The sequence below is a fragment of the Cetorhinus maximus genome, chromosome 21 (genome assembly GCF_964194155.1).
Source record: "Cetorhinus maximus chromosome 21, sCetMax3.hap1.1, whole genome shotgun sequence".
In the NCBI taxonomy this organism is placed as follows: Eukaryota; Metazoa; Chordata; class Chondrichthyes; order Lamniformes; family Cetorhinidae; genus Cetorhinus; species Cetorhinus maximus.
The window spans coordinates 5483057-5507671 of NC_135899.1; the positions used below are offsets into that span (position 1 = coordinate 5483057).

Here is a 24615-nt window from a genome sequence, read left to right on the forward strand (position 1 = left end):
TAGAGAGGCCGGGGTGGGGACAGAGGAATTGAGGGGAGAGTGCCCCCAATGGGCACATGGGACCATCCAAAGGAAGTGCACCCCCTTTAGTGCCTGACTGCAGCCCAAGCTGCCAGGCTGCCTGCCTTGATTCAGCCATACTCTGCAGACCAAAGAATTGCAGTGGAACAGGAATGAGGCCATTAAATGGCCATTAATTGGCCCCAATATGTCTAATAGGGGTGAGCTGGTCTGCCTGACACCTTATCCACTGACCATAATATGGGGGACAGGTCAGGGATGGACAGGAATGTGGCAGATGGCCACTCACTTTACTGTGCATGACCCGTCCGCCTTCAATTACACTGGCCTGTGGGCCATTGAATTCAGTCCCAAGTGTTCAGCTACACTGCTCTCATTTATAGAATTTAATAATTTTCCAACAACAGAAATGAGGTTAACGGGTCTAAGGTTCTCTGTGTTCCTTCTCTCACCTTTTTTTAAACAGTGGGATGAGAGGTAGGGTTCCCAACTTTGGTTGGACATCTTCCTGGAGAATTCATTAGGCCACCTCCTGCCTCCAACCACCCAACCCAAACACTAGCTTTTCTCCTGCCTCCAATACTTTGATAAACTAATAAGCTGAAAATCTCAGAGAAAGAAAATGCAATGTTTCTTTAAAGCCTTTGTGGTTTTTCTCCCAGCGTCTGTGGCCGCAGTCAGTGTCCTGGAGATTAATCTTTAATTCCTGGAGACTCCAGGGCAATCCTGGAGGGTTGGCAACCCTAATGACAAGTGCAATGCTCCAGTCGAAAAGAAGAGTTTCTGAATTGCGAGAAATCTACCTAATGGAGCTTTATCTTAAATAAAGAAAATCACCGTATGGAAATTGATCACGTCTTTCAGAAAAGGACTTGACATTTCTGACACCTAATAGTTAAGGGTGAGAAACTACATTCACTGATACAATCCAGTTTATGGTTTGAGGTCGTAACTCTTGTTTCGGCAGAGATTTGGTTCGGATTGCAGCTGAAAAATCTTAATCCCCTCCCACCTCTGTCTCCTCCCTCAACCAATGCCCCCACTCAATACTCTCCATGCACCCTTAATCCTCCATTGCCTAACCCTGTTAATTTCTCATACTGTTCAGCTTCTGTCATGCTGTACAAAAATAGATAGGGCTTAGACTACTATGCAGTGAACGCTTTATCAGAAAATCGTGAAATTGCAGGTCACAAGAACATAAAACGGCTTGATTCAGGAAGTGGTGACTGTAAACATGGCTTCCAGACAGCAGAGCGGGAGTTTCACAGATGATCTGAACTGTCCCATTTGTCTTGATTTCTTCACCGATCCAGTAATCCTGGAATGTGGGCACAACTGCTGCCGCTCCTGTGTCACCCAGCATTGGGAAGAGAAGGAGAAAAACTCATGCCCGGAATGTAGAGAGATATTTCAAGACAGCAACCTCAAGGTTAATCGGGCCTTAGCGAGTCTGGCCAAGAAAGCTCAAAAATTAAAGCTGAGTCCGAAAGTGAAGGAAAGTAAACTTCACTGCAAGGAACATCAGGAAGAGCTGAAGCTGTTTTGTGAAACTGACAGGAAATTGATCTGTCTGATTTGTAGAGATTCGCAGAAACACAGAGAGCACTGCTTCCTGCCGATTAAAGAAGCTGTTGAAATGTACAAGGTAAAAGGGAACAGATTTAATCCCCTGATTATTTTTTTGATCACATTTTTATGGTCTGACACTTTGGTTCTGTGAATTTTTTTTTTCCCAATCCTAGGATCGGGTGAAATCTTGCTTTGATTCTCTCACAGAGAGGAAATCGGCCGTTCTAGAAATGGAGCAGCGGCAGAAAAAGACAATTTCCAAATTGAAGGTAAAGTCTCCCTGTGTTGATTTTCTGGGATCTCAGTTTCTCTTCTCTCAAAAATGTACTTGTTATGACACAGCCGATGGTAAATGCTAGGTTGTTCAAATCTCAAAGGGAAACTTGAAACAACTGCCACAACTTGTATAAATTTTGAGATGCGTGTCCTGAATTCAGTAGTAATAAGACCACCAAGTCTTACGGTTTTTACAAAAGTAGTTTAAACATTTATTAACAGAAGAAATAACTTTAAATATTTACATAGATCTACAAATTATTACTATGATAATTTCTAAATCCCCTAATCAATCTAACTCCCAGTTACACTTTTGTTAAGGCAACAGTAAGACACACAGATTTTAAAAGAACCCAGGAAACAAACATGATATCCTAAACAAGTCGACTTCCAAGTGAGTTTTCTTAACTTCAGTCCTTTGAAAACAGTAGCTTGAGGCATTGATGCGGAAGGTTTTTTCACACTTGTAAGATCATAAAAGTGCCTTCCCTTACACACAGCCCTTGCTCCTCCTTTATACATATCTTTCTCTTTGAATGCAAATCCCCATTGTTTCACTATGTCTTTGGACTTTATCTCCCTGATAATAAAACCCTCTCATAGCACTAAGCTTTACTAGTAATCTTTGGGAAAAATAACACACCGTTTCTAAACTTCACCTGGCTAGGTGACACATTTCACCCCTACCTTTAAAAACAATCTGGTCTGGTTTATTTCAAAATGCAAATGTTCCCTTGACACCTATGCTTCTAAACTTCCCCATGTTTATCTAATTAACATTTCAAACCTAACCTCTCTTCTTAGATCGAAATGCCCAGACTAGCTGTCTCTAATTCAATTAAATCTCTCTTTCACACACACACACACACACACAACCCACTATTACTCTATTTTACAATAAATTCCAATAACATTATGAGAATTATTATATCTTCTTGACATTCCCCTCTGTATTGAAAAATGAACCATCATAATTTAAAAAGACGGCTACGTTTTATTAACCCATCTTATACTATCTCCTATATTTATCTATATACTTACACTATGACATTATCAGATGCATGCATTAACATAACAATATATACAAATCCTTTGCATCAGCAGAAATCACTCCAGTCCAGTGTTCAGGTTTTTAAATGTCCAATTTTCCCTTCAAGCTTCAAACTCTTAATAAAGCATCTGCAATCAGATTGTCTCGGCCGTTACATGCATAATCTGTAGATTCAAAACTCTTAATCCCCTCCCACCTCTGTCTCCTCCCTCAAGCCTTGCCCGCACTCCAAACCCTCCATGCACCTTAATCCTCCATTGTCTCACCCTGTTAATTTCTCATACTCCATCTGAATAGCCTTGCATTTCTGTCTCGAAATTTGTCCAGAAACTTTAAAACATTGTGGCCTGTATAAACAATTGTTTCTGATGAATTGTTTGCCACATAGATTTCAAACTGCTGCAGTGCTAACACCAAACCCAATGTCTCCTTTTCGATCATTAAATATCTTTTTTGTTGTGCATTCCCGTGAAAAATACCCTATCAGTTTTTCAATTCCACTGCCATCTTCTTATAACAGTACAGCCCCAATGCCTATATCGCTTGTGTCAATGGTCAACTTAAATTGCTTGGCATAATTGGTACTGTCAAAATCGCAGTTAATACAATTTTAATACTGTCAAATGCATTCTGACACTCCTGCATCCATTGAAACTTCTTGGTTTTTTTTATATAGTTCAGTCAGTGGAACAACCACTTGGCTAAAATTTGGTACAAATTTCCAATAAAACCCACTCATACCCTGAAATCTCAAAACTTCTCATTTTGTTGTAGGCACTGGGAAATCCATGGTAACTTCGACTTTCACATCTCTCGGAGCCACCTTACCATGTCCAATGGTATGGCCTAGATAGGTAACTTGCACTTTTACAGATTCACGTTTAGCCAAGTTCTTCACCAAATTAGCTTCTTGTAATTGAGTAAATAACTCTTCCAGATGTTGTAAATACTCCTCCCACGTAGGACTGAAAACTATCAAGCCATCAATATAAACAGCACAATTGCTTAGACCTGCAATTACTTTGCTCATCAGTCTTTGAAATGCCGCAGGTGTATTCTTCATAGCAAATGGCATGACTTTAAACTAATGTAGTCCATCTGGCATCACAAAAACCGATATCTCCTTTGCTCTCTCCGATAATGGTACTTGCCAATATCCTTTCAGCAAATTAATCTTTGTGATAAATTTTGATTGTCCCTCTTTCTCAATATAATCCTCCAACTGTGGCATAGGATATAAATATGCTTTTGTCACTGCATTCACCTTTCGAAAGTCCACACACAGTCTTTGTGTTCCATCCGGTTTCGGTACCAGTACAATAGGTGAATTCCAGTTACAGCAACTAGACTCAATGATATCATTTTGAAGCTTGAAGTCAATTTCTTTCTGTATTTGTGGTAACTTTGCTGGATTTAATCTATAAGGATGTTGCCTTACTGAAGTAACTTCTACAGACATATCATGTATAGCTAAATCTGTCCTTCCCAACTTATATCCACAAATATCTTTGTGTGACTGCAATAGCTTTTCCAAATCACTTTGACATATGTCTGGAAGGTAACTCAATATTACATTTGAATTTTTAAGTACCCTCTCATTGTCCAATTTGATTAGAGGAAAATAAATTTCACAATCCTGCATTCTACTTCTTTCGCTTTATCGACTACCACTAACACTTACTTTTGGTCCTCTTCCCTGCCAAAGTACTTTTTAAGCATACTTACATGACACTCCCTCTGCTTCTTCCTTTGATCTGCAGTATTTATTAAATAATTCACTTCACTCAATTTCTTTTCAATCCTGTAAGGCTCACTAAACCTTGCCTTTAATGAGTCAGTCAGTACTGGTAACAGAACTCGCACTTTCTCTCCAGCAACAAAATTCCAAGCTGTAGCCTTTCTGTCTGCCTTCACTTTCATTACTTGCTGTGATGTCTTTAAATGTTCTCTAGCCAACTCACATACTCTGTCTAATCTCTCTCTGAAGTTTGATACATAATCCAGGAGAGTAGTTTCTGAATTTTGACCCACCAATTTCTCATAAAACAATTTCAGTTGTCCCCTTACCTCATGACCATAGACTAGTCATGGTGATGATAAGCTGTTGACTTAAATTGTTTTATCCCCAAACTATTCATTACTTCCTTAAACAGCTGTGATATAAAATTTGAACCCTGATCCGATTGTATTTCCTTAGGTAAACCACATCTTGTAAAAAAATTAGCTAACTCTTCCACAATCTTCTTTGTTGTAATGGTTCTCAAAGGTATTGCTTCAGGAAACCTGGTAGGTACATCCATTATTGTCAGTAAATACTGATTTCCACTTTTATTCTTAGGGAGCAGTCCTACATAATCAATCATGACCCTAGTAAAAGGTTCTTCAAATGCTGGAATTGGAATTAAAGGTGCTGGCTTAATCGCTGCTTGTGGTTTCCCTATCACCTGACATATGTGACATGTTCTACAGAATTTGACAACATCCCTATGCAATCCAGGCCAATAAAAATGTTTTGTATCTTCGCCTCTGTCTTTCTAATTGCACCCCCCATTGGAATTTCATGAACTATCCTCAGAATCTCATTTCTATACCGAAATGGGATAACGATCCAATATACCTCCCTCCAACTTTCATTTGCTGAAACATGATATGGTCCATTTTCTCATTAAAGATAATAATATTCTGAAATACATGTTGCCCCTGTTTCTGAGCAAGCTGTCTGATACAAATGTTGTATTTGCAAATCTTTTTTTTTATAACCCCACTAACTGTCTTGAGTTAAATACTTCAGCTGAATTGTCCTCTGCTCTGTCATCCTGAACAATGTTATCAAACATAGTGTCAGCTAATTGGATTTCAACACCTCCTTCTTGCCTTTGAACTGCCTGTCCTGTTTCTCTTGTTTCAACTTATGAGCCTGTGATATCGTTATCACACAGTCTGGAAACAATGCTCGCTCTTCAACACTTCTGTTGAAGACACCTCTACTGGCTGCTCCACTACCATAGGCATCACCCACAATTGTCATCCACTTATACCATTTCCCAGAATAAATTGAACCCCTGCAATGGGCAATTTTTCCACCACTCCAACAGTCACTTAATCAGTTTTCCACTTACACTTTAAATTTATGTTCCACAATGGAATAGGTTTAGCATCTCCATGAACCCCACTTATTATCACCTGATCCTGCAATACTCCCTCTGAACAACAAATGTCTCTATCTCAAGACATTAAGGATTGACAAGCCCCTGTGTCTCTTAAAATTTTAACATCTTTACCCACTCTACCCTGTACACGTGGAAAGACTTTCCCTTCACATACAAAATCTCCAAACATTTCTGCAACCTGCTCCTTAGAATTCTCTCGGGTAAATTGTGAACACATTCCCACTTCTTTACCTGTCACTGATTCTACCTGTTTTACTTACACAAACCACTGGTTTTCCCTGTGCCTGAACCTCAGAACCCACCAGTACTTTTACTTCCAGAACTTTTCTGCACCCCTATAATTCCAACAGATTTTCCCTGCAATTTCCAGCAGACTGACTTTGTGTCCAACTTTACTACAATGAAAACACTTCAAAACACTTCTACCCTCAGCACCTTCCTTTTCATTCTGAGAACAAACTTCCTGGGAATTTTCACTTGCCCCTACTCTTCCCTGACTACCCACCTTCCTTTCACCTTCCCACTTTCTATCCTTTTCCAATTTGAAGGGATGACGAAAAAAAAGGTTTAGCTCTTTGAACTAATTCATAATCATCAGCTATCTTTGCTGCTTGTCTTACCATTTGAACCCTCTGTTCCTCCACTTTGAGTTCTCACTTCTGAAGGAATTGAATCTTTAAATTCTTCTAAAAGAATTACTTTTCTAAGACCTGCATATGTTGTCTCTATTTTTAATGCCCATATCCACCGGTCAAAATTACTTTGTTTTACTCGTTACTCAATATAAGTTTTCCCAGGCAGTTTTCTCATATTCTTAAATTTCTGCCTGTATGCCTCAGGAACCAACTCATATGCACTCAAAATAATCATTTTTACCACCTCATAGTTCACCGACATTTCTTCTAACAACGAAGCATATACCTCATGTGCTCTACCCACCAACCTGGATTGTAACAGCAATGTCCAGTTTTCCTGTGGCCATTTCATGTCTTTAGCTATCTTCTCAAATGAAAGAAAGAATGCTTCAACATCTTTTTTTCTCAAACTTTGGAAGAGCTTGTACAAATTTAAACATCTCCCCACTGGGTTTTAAATTAAAGGTTTTTTTATCATCAGAACTTTCCTCAGAATCTGAGGTCTCTTTTTTAACTTTCAGTCTTTTAAGCTGATATTCTTTGTGTCCTTCCTTAATTCTCTCTTCCATTGCTAATTTTTCCCCCTGGAGATCAAGTTTTCACATTTCCATTTCTTTTTGAAATAATCTCTCGTTTTCCCTTTCTTTTTCTGCTGCCTCAGTTCCAGTTTTCTCATTTCCAATTCTTTTCCCTTTTAATTTGCCTCCAATTCAAGTTTTCTCAGTTCCTTTGCTTGCTCAAATTCAAGCTTCCTAATTTCTAACTGAAGTCTCACTACCTCCAACAGTGACTCACTCGTGTCGGGTATCACTTCCAACTTCGAATGCTGTACTATACCTTCAATTATATCTGCTTTCTTAGCCCCTGCAGGTAACCCCAATTGCAATTTATACACCGGTTCCAGTGACTTAACTTTAGTTACCTTTTGTAATCCAGCCAAAGCTATAACTTCAACTCCCAAACAAGTCTGAGCAACTGCCAAAGCCACATTGCAGCCTCACCGCTATGAAAAACCTCACCTCAACTCCTGAATTGCAAGTACTTCTCGTACTCATAACCTTAAGATTCACCAACTCCAAATAAAAAATCAAGGAATTTCAAATATATCCCGCAAAGAGCCCCCAACTACATTATGGCACAGCCGATGCCAAATGCTGGGTTGTTCAAATCCCAAAGGGAAACTTGAAACAACTGTCATAACTTGTTTTGCAATTTGTATAAATTTTGAAATGCGTGCCCTGAATTCAGTAGTATTAAGACCACCAAGTGTTATATGTTTTTACAAAACTAGATTAAACATTTATTAGCAGAAGAAATGACTTTAAATACATACTTAGACCTACAAATCACTACTATGCTAATTTCTAAATCTCCTAATCAATCTAACTCCCAGTTACACTTTCGTTAAGGCAACAGTAAGACACACAGATTTTAAATGACCCAGGCAAAGAAACATGATACTCTAAACAAGTCGAATTCCATGTGAGTTTTCTTAACTTCAGTCCTTTGACGACAGCAGCTTGAGGCATAGATGCGGAAGGCTTTTTCACACACTTGTAAGATCTTAAAAATACCTTTCCTCACACACAGCCCTTGCTCCTTCTTTATACATATATTTCTCTTTGATTGCAAATCCCCATTGTTTCACTATGTCTTTGGACTTTATCTCCCTGCCAATAAAACCCTCTCATAGCATTAAGATTTACCAGTAATCTTTGGGAAAAATAAACACACCATTTCTAAACTTCACCTGGCTAGGTGACACATTTAACCCCTACCTTTAAAAACAATCTAGTCTGGTTTATTTCAAAATGCAAATGTTCCCTTGACACCTATGCTTCTAAACTTCCCCATGTTTATCTAATTAACATTTCAAACCTAACCTCTCTTCTTAGATCAAAGCACCCAGACTAGCTGTCTCTAATTCAATTAAAACACACACATGCACACACTCACACACACACACACACACACATGCACGCCCGCACTCACACACACACGCACACACAGACACCGATACACATCCCACTATTATTGTATTTTACAATAAATCCCAATAACATTATGAGAATTATTATATCTCCTTCACAAAACTTCATTCATAAATTTTGTAAAAGTACATTATGAAACATTTCAATGTGAAAATTACAGTAAATGCAATAAAATGCAACTTGTCTCCATACAGCATGAGGTGTCTCAATACAATTGGAATACTCTTGATACTTACAATATACATTCCTTACCAGGCATACAGCCTGAGAGGCTCCACACAGTTTCTAGCCCCTCGGTGCTCCTTGCCAGAAAGGACTTAGACAGCGACCTTTCCCCATTGTGCCTCTGTGGCAGCTGCCCCAAGCTTTCATGCATCCCTCAGCACAGTCCTGGACCTTGGAATGTGCCAGTCTGCAACACTCGGTCGAGGACAACTCTTTGCACTGGAAGACCAACAAGTTTCAGACAGACTAAAGTCACCGAGTTGATGATCCTCTAGCTGCAGATGATGTTTATCTTGGTGTGCATCCCTGGGAACGGGCCCGTAGAGCACAGAGTCCTGTGTCACAGAGCTGCCCGGGATGAACCTCGACAAAAACCATTGCATCTCTCTCCAGAGCTGCTTTACAAAGGCATATACCAGAAAGAGGTCACCAACAATGTCTTCCACACCTCTGGGGTCTCAGTTAGTTTTGTTATCTTTATTGTGGTACATTAAATATGTTTGACATTTCATTTTATAGGAACAGTCGAGCAGTCTGCAGACCCACATCAATTCCGAGTTCACTAAAATGCACCAGATTCTCACTGAGAAAGAGCAGCGTTTAATCCGAGATCTCAGGGAAGAAGAGAAGAAGATTCTAGAGCCAATGGAGAAAAAGCTTCTTGAAATTCAGGAGAATTTAAATTCTATTCAGGGGAAACTCTCAAAGTTGCAGAACCAGGTGGAGCAAAAAGACGGAGTGACACTTCTGATGGTGAGGAGTTATATTTCAGATTTATTCAGTGAATCTGAACAGACACAAATGATTGGTTATGATATTCAAATCATTGTAGAATTTCCCAATGTTTCAAAATGATTTAAAAGGATAGATTGTTCTGTCTATTCTGGGAAGGGATGGGGGTGGGGATTTGTATTTGCCACTGAACTAATTGGTCTCACACATTGTGCAGAATCCTGGGAATATCTGCAAACTCACCAGGAATGAGCTGCTGTGGTCTTGGCAATTAGCTTGTAATTATTTCAGTGTGGCCCAAGTTTAATATCCTCTAGAAATTCACATTACAATCTAGTTTGTCACCTGTTGTGAGTGTGGAGTCTAGTACAGTGGGTGTGACAGGCACTGATAGGAAATTCCAGTACCTAACACACAAGTTAGTCGTAGAGCCAAAGAGTCATAATTGGGCTCTTCACCCATCAGATTCATATAATAATGTTTGCATCTTGCTGAAAAAAGACATTTTGTCAAAGCTTTTCATCTTGCACTCACCAGGACAGCCGTAAGAATACCAAGGTCAGGGGAAACAAATTTATACTGTGTGAGAAGAGGGTGCTGATTGGTTGGCAAGTGGACTCTGATTGGTAGAGGTGTCATGGAGAATGCAGCAGTTAATGAGAATAAACCAGTTTCATCAATACTCAAACTATGTACTGCCAAACGACTAATTTTTGTATAATTTCTACGATTTGATTTTCAAATATATCGGTCCCCTACATAGCATTACAGCGTTTTACAGCATGTGTTTTACATCGACCCTATCAAACCCTTTCACAATTTTAAAAACTCTACCAGGTCATCTCTCAATATTCCTGTTTCGGGGAAAAAGAAACCAGCCTTTCTGGATAGCTGCACCCTGTCAGCTCTGGTATCACTCTAACAATAGTCTTGCGTTATCTCTAGTTCTCTTCTGTCTTTTACGTAAAACCGTCTTTCTATCCGTGCGCCCACAGCAATTAGAATTGACAATTCTCAGCAGCGTGTAACAATGTGAGTGTAATTCCTGCTTTCTGGATATGTACAGTCAGTCTCAGTCAACTCAGATTTGTGTTTTGTTTATTTCAGGAGGAAGCATTTCGGAAGAGGAGGTAGGACGTGAACTTTACTAAAACTCTGAACAGTTTGTTAAAATAACTCATAAAAATGATTATGCTCAATTTATAACCAACTGTTTGATATTTACAGGATTAGCGATGACGATTATTTGCTGTCATTAGCATTTGGTGCCCTGTCTATCGAAAAATTCAACGGCCCTTTACAGTACACAGTGTGGAGAGAAATGATTGATGCTATTGATCTTGGTAATAATCATATAGATTTCTTTGTTCTGATTTTGAATTCATCTTTTGTATAATGATTCAATTTGTGTCAGAGTGGCCATGATTTTCCATCTGGCTCAGGGGATGTGGTGCACCAGCCAAAAGCCCATTGCCTCTCAGTGGGATGGCAAGATCCTGGCTTTATCAAAGCAAGTACAAAAGCAAGGAAGCTATGCTGAACTTGTATAAAACATTGATTTGGCCTCAGCTGGAGTATTGTGTCCAGTTCTGGGCACCAAACGTTGGGAAAAATGTGAAGACATTGGAGGGGGTGCAAAAAAGATCCACAAAAATGGTTCCAGGGATGAGGAACTTCAATTATGACGATAGATTGGAGAAGTTGGGCTCTTTTCCTTGGACAAGAAAATTTTGAGAAGAGATTTGATAGAGATGTTCAAAACCATGAAGGTGGATAGTGAGAAAACGTTCCTATTGGTGGAAGGATTGAGAACCAGGGGACACAGATTTAAAGTGATTGGTAAAGGAAGCAATAGTGACATGAGGAAAAACATTTTCACACGGCGAGTGGTTAGGATCTGGAACACACTGCCTGAGAGTGTGGTGGAGACAGGGACAATTAAGTGTTTAGGATCTAGACTGCACTGCCTGAGAGTGGGGTGGAGACAGGGTCAATCAAGTGGTTAGGATCTGGAATGCACTGTCTGAGAGTGTTGTGGAGACAGGGCCAATCGAGTGATTAGGATCTGGAATGCACTGTCTGAGAGTGTGGTGGAGACAGGGTCAATCGAGTGGTTAGGATCTGGAATGCACTGTCTGAGAGTGTGGTGGAGACAGGGTCAATTGAGAGGTTAGGGTCTGGAATGCACTGTCTGAGAGTGTGGTGGAGACAGGGTCAATTGAGTGGTTAGGATCTGGAATGCACTGTCTGAGAGTGTGGTGGAGACAGGGTCAATCGAGTGGTTAGGACCTGGAATACACTGTCTGAGAGTGTGGTGGAGACAGGGTCAATCGAGTGGTTAGGGTCTGGAATACACTGTCTGAGAGTGTGGTGGAGACAGGGTCAATCGAGTGGTTAGGGTCTGGAATACACTGTCTGAGAGTGTGGTGGAGACAGGGTCAATCGAGTGGTTAGGGTCTGGAATACACTGTCTGAGAGTGTGGTGGAGACAGGGTCAATCGAGTGGTTAGGATCTGGAATACACTGTCTGAGAGTGTGGTGGAGACAGGGTCAATTGAGTGGTTAGGGTCTGGAATGCACTGTCTGAGAGTGTGGTGGAGACAGGGTCAATCAAGTGGTTAAGATCTGGAATACACTATCTGAGAGTGTGGTGGAGACAGGGGCAATTGAGTGTTTAGGATCTAGACTGCACTGCCTGAGAGTGTGGTGGAGACAGGGACAATTAAGTGTTTAGGATCTAGACTGCACTGCCTGAGAGTGGGGTGGAGACAGGGTCAATCAAGTGATTAGGATCTGGAATGCACTGTCTGAGAGTGTGGTGGAGACAGGGTCAATTGAGAGGTTAGGGTCTGGAATGCACTGCCTGAGAGTGTGGTGGAGACAGGGTCAATCGAGTGGTTAGGATCTGGAATGCACTGCCTGAGAGTGTGGTGGAGACAGGGTCAATCGAGTGGTTAGGATCTGGAATGCACTGTCTGAGAGTGTGGTGAAGGCAGGGTCAATCGAGTGGTTAAGATCTAGACTGCACTGCCTGAGAGTGTGGTGAAGGCAGCTTTGGGCCATATTTCCCTCCCCCCCCACCCGCCAGCAGTGGGCATAGTGGCAGGTGGGAGGGGAAAATATTGCAGGAGCAAAAAAGTTAGTTTCCCGCTGGCATATAAACAGATTGCAACCGTTGTCTCCAGACCTCACTGGTGGCACACATGTCCTGCTGCACCATGTCAGGAATGGTAATTGAATACATTAGAATATCATGAATGCTCATTATGAAGGAAAATCACCAGAACCACATCCCCACACTGGATCAAGAGGTCACGCCAATGTCTCATCAGGCCGCCGTGATTTGCGATGGGATTTAAGTGACTTGCACCCGGTGGTCTGCAGTTCATTCGTGACTCTGCGCCAGGCTTTGCAGGCAGCACTGGATCAATGTCAGGTGGGTGGTTCCAGCCGCAAGGCTCTATGCACCAGACCAGCAGTAAGTCAGGACAAGGGCTTCACCCCTGGGGGTTGGGGGATTTGGGGTGGGGGGGGAGGTTGGGGAGGGGGGCGGTGGTTGAGACAAGACAGAGGCAAGGAGAGGGGCTGGAGGGCAAGGGCTTGACTGCTGGAGGGAAAGACTGGGGAAGGTTACATTCATACTCATGATTGGAGGGGAAGACTAGGGAAGGTTGCACTCAGACATGTGACTCTCGGGGGGTGGGGCGGAGGGGTGGAGGAGGGGAAGACGCCTTTGGTGCTAGAAAGGGGAGCGAGTCTAGTGTCAAAGCAAAGATTGTCTTTGTCCCAGTCCATGGACGGGGAGGGACTATCAGTCCCGCATGTTGTGCGCAGGGTGTGGTCATCAACTCACGCACGTCAATCTGGTGGGGTGGGGGTGGGGTGGTGGGGGTGGGGGTGGGGGGGTGTGGTTTTGGGCATAATACTGGGTCGCAGATGGCACAGTCACAATCAGGGGAGACACCTGCAAGCCTAGAGTTCAGGTAGTTCAGGAATAGGCCGTGTAGCGATGGGCACTTGATGTCTCTTGGAGGGGATCTCTATATGTCACTGTGCAATAGGCCTCAAAATGGGGAGGGGTAAGGTCCACATGGGGCATAGGCACATCTACCTCAAATGATTCAAGGGGTAACACAGGGATATCCAACACAATCACAATGGGATCAAGAATTGGAGGAGGGAGAGGCAGACAGAGTTACTAGAGGGAGGGAAAACTAAACATTATGCTTCTCCAGGGCGGTGAGAGGGATTTCCACAGTCACACAGTGTGGTTCGAAGTTAGTAAAACCTCAGTACCACCATCTTGCAACCTGAAGTGATACCCCGAAGTAGAAAATGAAACTATGAAATAACTCTGGTGGGGAGTGTTCTGAGGGCTTCTTTGAGGAGTGGATCACTGCACTATCGGGCCGATTTAAGCAGCATCCAACTGAAATGTGTACTCCCAAATGAGGATGCATGCGTAGCTGAGACATATTAGGAGCTTTTCAATGACAATGCAGGGAATCAGGAGCTGTAATTAATGAAGCGCATTCATGCAAGATTAATCCCAAATCATGCCACTAATCGATCTCCTTGTAATAACCCCTTGTCCCAAGGGTGGAAGTTCCTCAGCACGATAATTAATCCAAGAACAAGTGGGCAACTGGACAAACTGCAGATGCCTATTAGAAACAGGGCCTCCGAATATTTGGCAGGTCCATAGATGGGAACCCTCAGCCCTCCTTAAAATAATCTCATTCCATGTCTGAACATTTGCCCTCATGTGTATTCCAGAGGATTTAGTCTTCGGGTGCGCTGAATGAGGGCCCCAGTGCCTGGGCCAAAAGCAGCACATCCAAGCACCTGGCCAATAGGAGTAGGTCTTGTGAAATGCCAGAGGAGGGGGAAGCATACTCTGATCCTTAAAGTGGTCATTGTGGATTTTAGTGGCAAATAGGTGCCCTTGAACCCACAATCACTAACACTAGTTAGTGACAAAAAGAGAACCTTTGGAGGTTGATGCTTACACATGCTTTTTTTTTCAATGATCCTGCAGAGAGGAGAGCTTGAGGAAGTTGGAGGCTGCATTTATTGCTGACTGCATAATCACACGCAGTCAGGATGAATGGCGGAGAAGGGTGCTATGGCAGCACCAGACTCGCCAGAGGGAGGAGCTTCACCCTGGTGAGTAAGGGGCAGCAGGGTCCCCTCCAGACCCAGAGGGTGAGGCTCACAGCTATGCTGCATGTAGGCAGCTCTCAAGACTGAGGGTGTACATAAGGCGCAAGTCTCCTCTGTAGATGAGCAAGAGACAGTGTCGTCGACACCTCCGCAAGTCCACAGATCTGGTGGCTCACACATGCTACATTCTCCAGGAGTTGACACCGTGGGGACTGGGAGGACTTGCCAGATAGCGACAGGGAGGGGTTGCAACTCTCCACCGATGAGGAGGACATTGAGAAGGATAAGGGCAATGAGGTGGAGGAAGCCAAGGGGGAAGAGGCTGCAGCAAGAGAAAGGCGAAGCAGATGTGCACACGAGGCGCTCATAGCCACCAGATTCCAGGAGGATGATGGCGAGTAGCAGTGATTATCCTCTCGGACAACCTCCCTCCATGATGGGCCCAGGTTATCACCAGCATTGCGATCCTTCTTATTTCAACCATCCACTTCAATCTGAGAATGAGTTGTTACACATCAGGTTCATCACTGTCCTGATCCTTTGAAGGATGATGAAGCCCCAGGAGCATGTGTCCTTGCTGAGATAAGGTACTAACTACAGGAGGGCATCCCAACATCACATGTCAGAAGGTTCTGCCTCTCCAAGCATCTCTCCAGCATCCCAGTTGCTATGGCAGTCCACAAGAGGCAGGAGTTGGACTCCAATCCTCGATGGACTTGTGGCAGTGTGCCTTCAGTTTGCCAAAAGCGCTTCAAGGAGATCCATCTCCAGCAATAGAACAATGTCTTCTGTGTTACTTCGATGGTAATACTTTTGGGCAAGACTCTGGCCAAGGCAGCTGAGGACGGTCTACAGGTGTTAATGCATGTTCAAATCACTCAGTCCTCAGTGTCACCTTAATTCCCATTATATTGACATCCGGCACTCTCAGTTAGGGATGTGGGCCTGCAGTTAGCCTACCCTTTAAATGGATATAGAACACCTCACGATGACCATCTTCACACACTTGCCTGCCAGACATGAAAGTGCTTCCTCTTTGACGCAATCAGTTTCCTATAATGGCCAGCCCCGGCCCTTGTGAATCCGAAAATGCAGACACACCATTGGAGCCCTCAAGGTTATGCATTGTTGATAATGAAGAGCACGTATCAGCTGCATTACATCCTCATTCCGAGCCCATTTCTGCCCTCAGCGTTGTCTTCCCACCAAGCTAACATATGAGCATTGAGACCATGCTCAACAGTTCCATTGATTGCAACACATCACCGTATGGAGTTAACATCGCTGAGCTAGGTGAGTGTTTAGGTGAAGGGGCGCTATGCAGAATGCTTGGCCCAGCGCTGCATCCCTATATTTTCATGATAGCCTTGTAGGTGCAATGTAGACAATTCCAAGATGGAAAACACTCAAGCTTGTAGCTTTGAGTGCCAGGACAAAAATGTGCCTGCGAGGGACAGAGCTCCAGCACACTGAGGTGGGAAGGTGCGTAAGAATGAACATCACTTGAACCTGCAAAGCATGTCAACAAGATGCCTTGCATAAGCACACCTCAGGTTGAGGGTGAGGCATCACTGACGTTGGGAATGAGCTTGAGAACGGGCACACACTGTGAGGAGATGGCTGCACACAACATCAACCAGAGGCACGATGCGAAATCTGCTATAAGTGGGGGAAGAGAACATGGTGTGACACCTGATTGGCCACAACATCATTCAGCATACAGAAGAGGCATACACAAGAGATGTGGAATGGGCACAATTCTATTAACAGCGGTGGAAAGTATATACATTTGGAGAGCACCCAATCCACCATTGTTCTCCTAGTATTTCTTGATCCTCCTAACCCTACTGCTACATCTTGATGCATCCCACAGCACAGGTGGAGGCAGCCTGCTGACTGCTATGCCCTGTTGTCTGTGATAACTTTGGCAGGCGTCCTCTGGAGGGCCGAGACTTTGAGAGCCCCGGTCTGCTTTGGGTCTCCTGCTGTGGGGCAAGATCCTTCGGCTCCCCCTGCCTCAGCCTGCTGTGGACCAGATTGTGTACTGCACTCACCAGATTGTAACACCGAGCCTGCTCTAGGTCTAGGTCCCATCAAGGTGTGTGTGTGTTTCTCTGCACTTATGGAGGGTGTGTGTGATGGGTCTTCAAATGTGGTGTCCTCAGGATACTCATCCGAGGTGTGAGGGGGCTGGAGAGGAGGTGCTGGCTGCCAGTGTCCCAGGGACATTTGGCTGTTGTTCCTATGAAAGAGAGTAGAGGTAATTAGCGTGTGGCATCAGACTTGAAAACATAACATTGCACTCAGAACCACAGAATTTTAACGGCACAGAAGGAGGCCATTCAGCCCATCATGTCTGCAACAGCTCTCTGAATGAGCATTATAACTTAATGCCATTGCCCTACCTTTTCCCCATGCCCCTGCACATTGTTTCTGTTCAAATAATCATCCAATGCCTTCTTGAATGCCTCGATTGAACCTGCCTCCACCGCAATTTCAGGCAGTGCATTTCAAACCCTAACCACTCGTTATGCGAAAATGTTTTTTCTCACGTCACATTTGCTTCTTTTGCAAATCACTTTAAATCTATGCCCTCTGGTTCTTGAACCTTTTACGAGCAGGAACAGCTTCTTCCTATCTACTCTGTCCAGCCCCCCATGATTTTAAACATTTCTATCAAATCTCCTCTTAGCCTTCTCCTCTCCAAGGAGAACAGTCCCAATCTCTCCAATCTATCTTCGTAACTGAAGTTTCTCATCCCTGGGACCATTCTTGTAAACCTCTACTGCACTCCCTCCAATGTGTTCACATCCTTCCTATAATGTGTCGCCCAGAACTGTACACCATACTCCAACTGAGGTCTAACGAGTGTCTTATATAAATTCAGCATAACCTCCCTGCACTTTACTCTATGCCCCTATTAATAAAGCCCAGGATACTATATGCTTTATTAATTGCTCTCTCCACCTGTCCAGCCACATTTAATGATCTATGCACATATAGACCCAGATCTTTCTGCCCCTGCGCCCTCTTCAAAATTCCACCCCTTATTTTATATTGTCTGTCCACGTTCTTCCTACCAAAATGCACCACCTCACACTTCTCCACATTGAACTTCATCTGCCACCTATCTGCCCACTCCACCCACTTGTCTATGTCCTTTTTAAGTTCCACACTGTTCTCCTCACAGTTTCCAAGCTTTGTATCATCTGCAAACTTTGAAATTGTCCCCTGCACACCAAGATCTACATCATTAATAAATATCAGGAAAAGCAAGGGTCCCAATACCGACCCCTGGGGAACTCCACTACAAACCTTCCTCCAGCCCGAAAAATATCCATTGATCATTAATCTCTGCTTCCTATCTTTCAGCCAATTTTGTATCTACAGTGCTACTGTCCCTTTTATTCCATGAGCAATAACTCTTCTTATTGCTGTCTGAAGGACCTGCTAGTGCAGGGTCCTCACTTGGGTCTGCGCTGCTGACCTCACTGTTGCTGTAGGTATGGTCCATGTCCACTCCGGCAAGGTGGGTATCTCACCTCATATTATGTGAGGGCCCAGTTCTCAGGCATCCCCCCACCTCTCCGGGACCTCTCCCTTTTATTGTTGGAGAGTTGGTCCTGCATAAAGACAGATGCAGAGAGTGTGAAATGGATGTATGCCAATGAAGATGATAAGAATGCATTGCCTTGTGGGGGTGCTGAGTGGAGCTGCAGATGGGATGAGTACGTGACCTGCATATGATGTGAGCTCAGATGGAGATGCCAAGGTGCATATGACAGAGTGAGTGGCGATGTCTCTTATGCTGATAGTGTTGCTAGATCCCTGTGGAATGTCTGAGGGGCTTGTGAGAGGATGAGCTAAAAGTGAGAAGAAGATTGACTTACCCTGACTGTGTGGATGAGATCATTCATCCGTTTTCAGCAGTGGATGCCCGATCGCCTCTGGGTGGAGTTGGCACTCATTGCCCTGGACACCCCATCCCAAGCTGGGTTGGTGACCTCAGCGAACCTCCCTTCAGCCATCACGAGGGTAGTGGAGGTCACGGCGGCCCTCAACGGCGACTAGAAGGTGACTGGCGGCGCGTCACTAAACTTGGGTGATGCAGAATTCTTTGGTTTGGGGCCCATCTCTTGCCTGGAGCAGTCCTGGGGTGCAGACATTGAGAAAGCTGTGCGTGGGTGTGGTTTACATAGGGAGCCCAGGGGCGATGATCTGCTGAGGTCATGGCGGGGTGAGCGAACCACAGGCCGCCTGCTCACGAAACGACGCGTTTCCTACTGGTCTGTATTTAATGAGGCGAGAGGCAGACAATCGGTTGCGAAAACCGCCATTGTGGCTGGTTGTTCCCTGCCCGCTACCACACTTAGTCCGTGGAGAGGAACATCCCAGCCTCTGTTTCTCTCTCCACAGATGCTGCCAGAACTGCTGAATTTTTCCAGCATTTTCTGTTTTTATTGTTGCAAGAAACTAAATCACTGATTGTGTTATTTTCATTTTCCCCTCAGCTCCAGCCTCTCTGACATTGGATCTCAACACAGTGAACCCCTGGCTCTTCCTGTCTGAGGACTGGACCAGTGTGAGACTCGGAGACAAACGGCAGCCACACTGTGACAACTTGGAGAGGTTTGATTCCTGGCCCTGTGTCTTGGGATTGGAGGGATTCCCATCAGGGAGACATTACTGGGAGGTGCAGGTGGAGGGCAGGACTCGTTGGGCTCTGGGAGTGACCCGAGAGTCCGCCGAGAGGAAAGGGAGAAGCCAGCTGAGTCCTGAGACTGGATACTGGATTGTGTGGCTAAATCCTTTTGGTCACTATATCGCTGGCACTGCCCCAAGGACCCGCCTCACCCCGAGTGTGAATCCCCGGAGGGTCGGAGTGTTCCTGGACTATGAGGGCGGACAGGTGTCATTTTATAATGCGGACAACATGTCCCATCTCCACACTTTCACCCACACTTTCACTGAGAGAATCTTTCCAATCTTTTCACGACAGACTGATGAACTGTTGGCACTCTGTGGGATTAAAATTTACTAGCAGATCCATCCCATCATTTCACACTATCTGCCTACCTCCTGCCAGCTGCTGGGCATCGGGCTCAGTTAGAGGTGGTGCAGATGGTCCAATGTCTGATGTCACCATGTGACAATGTCTTATTGGGGATATTTGATTGTTTATTCAATGCAGCGGAACAAACTCATGTCAGCTGTTCCAGAGACTCCTATAAAATTAAATAACAAACAAAAGGAGGGGGTGGGTAGCAGTAATGGTTAAAGAATCAATTCCAGTTGTGAGAAGGGATGATATACTAAATAGGTCAACAAACGAGGCTTTATGAATTGAGCTTAGAAATAAAAAAGGGGCAGTCACACTACTGGGAGTATACTACAGACCCCCAAATAGTGAAAGGGAGATAGAAGAACAAATATGTAGGCAAATTTCTGCTTGTAAGAACAAGAGGGCAATAATAGTAGGAGTCTTCAACTATCCTAATATCAACTGGGATTCAAACAATATAAGGGGCACTGAGGGAGAAAAAGTCATGCATTGTGCAGAGGAAAATCTTTTCAACCAATTAGTAACAAACAAGAGGGGATGCAATTCTAGACCTAGTCTTGGGGAACGAAGGAGGGCAAGTGGGTGAAGTGACAGTTGGCAACCATATGAGGGACAGTGATCACAATTCAGTTAGATTTAGCATTACCATGGAAAAGGACAGAGATAAGGCAGGAGTAAAATTCTTGAACTGGGGGAAGGCAAATTTTGCAGAAATGAGAAGGGGCTTGACTGAGGTGGACTGGACAGCACTGCTGGAGGATAAAACAGTGGAAAACCAGTGGGAAGCACTAAAAAGCGAGATCCTAACTGTACAAAGTAGACATGTCCCCTACAAATATAAGGGTGGTATTGCCAAATCTAGACCCCCCTGGCTGTCTAGAGTCATACAGGGGAAGACCAAACAGAAAAAGAGACTGTACGATAGCCACAAAGAACTAAACACTGCAGATAGCCTAGGCGAATATAGGAAGTGCAGGGACGAAGTAAAAAGAAAATAAGGAAATCAAAGAGAGGGCATGAAAAAAGATTAGCAAGTAAAGTTAAAGATAACCCAAAGATGTTTTACCAATACATTAATGCTAAAAGGTTAGTTAAGGAAAAAGTGGGACCTATCAGAGATAAAGATGGAAACTTGTGTGTAGATGCAGAGGCCGTGGGAAGGGTTTTGAATGAATATTTTGTCTCCGTGTTTACGAAGGAAAGGGAGGATGTAGAAATAGTAGTCAAGGAGGAGCACTGCAAGATATTGGACGGGATAGTCATAAAGAGAGAGGAAGTACTCGAAGAGCTGAAATCCTTGAAAGTGGATAAGTCACCAGGGCCAAATGGATTGTTTCCGAGGCTGCTGAAGGAAGTCAGGGAGGAGATAGCAGATGCTCTGAGTATGATTTTCCAATCTTCACTAGATACAGGGGGGGCTGGAGAAATGCAAACATAGTTCCATTGTTTAAAAAATGATCAAAGGAAATGCCAAGCAATTATAGACCAGTTAGTCTTACATCGGTGGTGAGCAAATTAGTAGAATCAATCCTGAGAGATAGGATTAACTGTCATGTGGAAAGCCATGGACTAGTCAGGGATGGTCAGCATGGATTTGTTAAAGGAAGGTCTTGTCTCACAAATTTGATTGAATTCTTTGAGGGAGTGACAAGAAGGGTTGATGAAGGTAGTGCAGTGGATGTTGTGTACATGGATTTTAGCAAGGCATTTGACAAGGTCCCACATGGCAGATTGGTCAGGAAAGTAAAAGCCCATGGGATTCAGGGTAATGTGGCAAACTGGATAAAGGTTGGCTTTGTAACAGGAAACAAAGAGTAATGGTCGATGGATGCCTTGCGAATGGAAAATTGTCTCAAGTGGTATTCCACAGGGCTCGGTGTTGGGACCCTTGCTGTTTGTGTTATGTATTAATGATTTGGATGCGAACGTGGGGGGTATGATTGGGAAATTTGCAGATGACACAAAGATTGGCCGAGTAGTGGATAGTGTAGAGGATAGCCATAATCTCCAAAACGCTATAGATGGGTTGGTGGAGTGGGCGGTAAAGTGGCAGATGGATTTTAACATAGAGAAGTGTGAGGTCATACATTTAGGGAGGTCAAACAGTTACAGGGATTACACAATAAATGGGAATATACTAAGAGGGGTAGATGAAGTGAGAGATCTTGGCATACTCAGGTCCCTGAAGGCAGCAGTTCAAGTAGACAAGGTTGTAAAGAAGGCATATGGAATGCTCTCCTTCACTGGCAGAGGTATAGAATATAAAAATAAGGATATAATGTTGGAATTGTATAAAACACTGGTGAGGCCACAACTGGAGTATTGTGTGCAGTTCTGGTCACCACATTACAGAAAGGATGTAATAGCTCTGAAGAGAGTGCAGAGGAGGTTTACAAGAATGTTGCCAGCTTTAGAAAAGTGTAGCTACAAGGAGAGATTGGATAGGTTGGGGTTATTTTCCTTAGAACAAAGAAGGCTGAGAGGTGACTTGATTGAGGTGTTAAAAATTATGAGGGGAATAGATAGAGTGAACAGGATAAAATTGTTTCCCTTGGTGGAGAATTCTAGAACCAGGGGACATAGATTCAAGATAAGTGGCAGAAGGTGTAGGGGGGACATGAGGAAGAACTTTTTTACGCAGAGGGTAGTGGGTGTCTGGAATTAGCTACCCAAGTTGGTGGTAGAGGCAGAAACTCTAAACTCTTTTAAAAAGTACCTGGGTCTGCACTTTAAGTGCTGTAAGCTGCAGGGCTATGGGCCGGGCACAGGAAGGTGGGATTAGAACGGGTACCTGGGTGTCCTTGGGCTGGCATGGACTAGATGGGCCAAATGGCCTCCTTCTGTGGTTCTATGGTTCTAACGCCGAGAATCGCTGGGACACAGAGACGGAGAAGAATTGAAACACACGAATTAAAGGATAGATCAATAGACATGCTGTTTTGGACATTTAAGAGGTTAAGTCAGAATACTCAGAATAAGTATATTTTTACACTAAAGAAAAATTCTAAGGGGAGGACCCACCATCCGTGGTTAACTAAAGAAGTTAAGGAAGCCATCAGACTTAAGTAAAAAGCATATAACTGTGCAAAGATGAGTGGCAGATCATATTATTGGTCAGAATATAAAGAACAGCAGAGAATGATTAAAAGGTTAATCAGAAGAAAGAAATTAGAGAATGAGAGGAATCTAACCAGAAATGTAAAAATGGATAAGAGTTTCTACAGGTATTTAAAAAGGAAAAGAGTAAGTAAAGTGAGTGTTGGTCCTCTAGAGATTGACAGTGGGGAGTTAATAGTAGATAATAAGGAAATGGCGGATGAAATGAACAAATTATTTTCCTCTGTCTTTACTAAAGAGGATACAAAAACCATTCCAGTAATAGCTGTAAATCAGGAGGTGGAAGTGAGAGGTGAACTTGGTGAAATTACAATTATTAGGGAAGCAGTACTGAACAAACTGATGGAGCTACGGGCTGACAAGTCTTTGAGTCCAGATGGACTTCATCTTAGGGTCTTAAAAGAGGTGGCCAATGAGGCAGTGGATGGGTTGGTTTTAATTTTCCAAAATTCCCTTGATTTTGGAAAGGTTCTTGCAGACTGGAAAGTAGCAAATATAACTGAAGATGCAGAAAATTTGGATTTATTTTAAAGCGCCAGCCAGGACCAGAAGCTAGGGTGCCAAAGCATACACAGACAATCACAGCCTTACATGAAAGCTTAAAAACTCAGCTGTAAATTTTCAGTCAGGAAATGGGAGACACACACGGGCGGGGATGACTCAATCAAGAAATGGGGAAGGCCATTTAACACCATCTGATAGCCTCGAACCACATCCAGTCAGCCCCTTAAACCGTTTGTATAGAACAAACATACATTCTTTACTATCTTCAAAAGGACAGTACCCAGTCACTGCACTGCAATTACTGTACAAAAAGACAATTATCAGCCCACCGGGGAGGTAGTGGGGCGGGGGGTCATTGTGCTGTGGCCTCTGTCTAACTAATACCATTAAGTTGTAGCTGATAGTAAAAGATATGTAAACTGTGCTCGTTTGAACCTCGATGGAGAAGCGCCTCGACTGCCCAGCACTTGCTCCCCGCATGTGTAATAAACTTGAATATTGCATCTGGACTCCGAGTGTTGAAATTTTGTACCAGAGTATTCCTTGGGCCTTTCATAACCCCTCGATTCAAGAAGGGAGGGAGGCAGAAAACAGGAAACTATAGGCCAGTTAGCTTGACGCTTGTCATGGGGACGGTGTTAGAATCGATCATTAGCTGGGTACTTAGAAAAACTCAAGGTAATCGGGAAGAGTCAGCATGTTTTTGTGAAAGGGTAGTCATGTTTAACCAGTTTATTGGAGTTCTTTTAAGGAGTAACATGTGTCGTGGATAAAGGGATAAATGAGAAATCATTTGATAACGTGCCATATCAAAGGATATTGCGGAAAATAAATGCTCATGGTGTCGTGGGTAACATATTAGCACAGATAGAAGATTGGCTGGCTGGCAGAAAACAGGGAGTATGCATAAATGGGTCTTTTTCTGATTGACAGGATGTGATGAGTAGAGTCCCACAGGGGTCTCAATTTTTGTACTGCAGAGTACAAGATAGGTAGGAAAGTATGTTGCGAAGAAGACATAAGGAATTGGCAAACGGATATAGATAGGTTGGTTGAGTGGGCAAAAAATATGGCAGATGAGGCAGTATTTTCGGAT

At 43.5% G+C, this 24615-nt stretch overlaps 1 protein-coding gene across 1 annotated transcript; it reads left to right on the forward strand.

Annotated features, from left to right (window-relative positions):
* Positions 1 to 1258: 1258 nt before the first annotated feature.
* Positions 1259 to 19877, forward strand: LOC144695496 (nuclear factor 7, ovary-like). Its single transcript, XM_078566373.1, has 6 exons — positions 1259 to 1669; positions 1767 to 1862; positions 9461 to 9694; positions 10781 to 10803; positions 10901 to 11016; positions 19348 to 19877. The coding sequence occupies exons 1-6, from the start codon at positions 1259 to 1261 to the stop codon at positions 19875 to 19877; spliced, it is 1410 nt and encodes a 469-aa protein (XP_078422499.1).
* The last annotated feature ends 4738 nt before the right edge of the window (positions 19878 to 24615 follow it).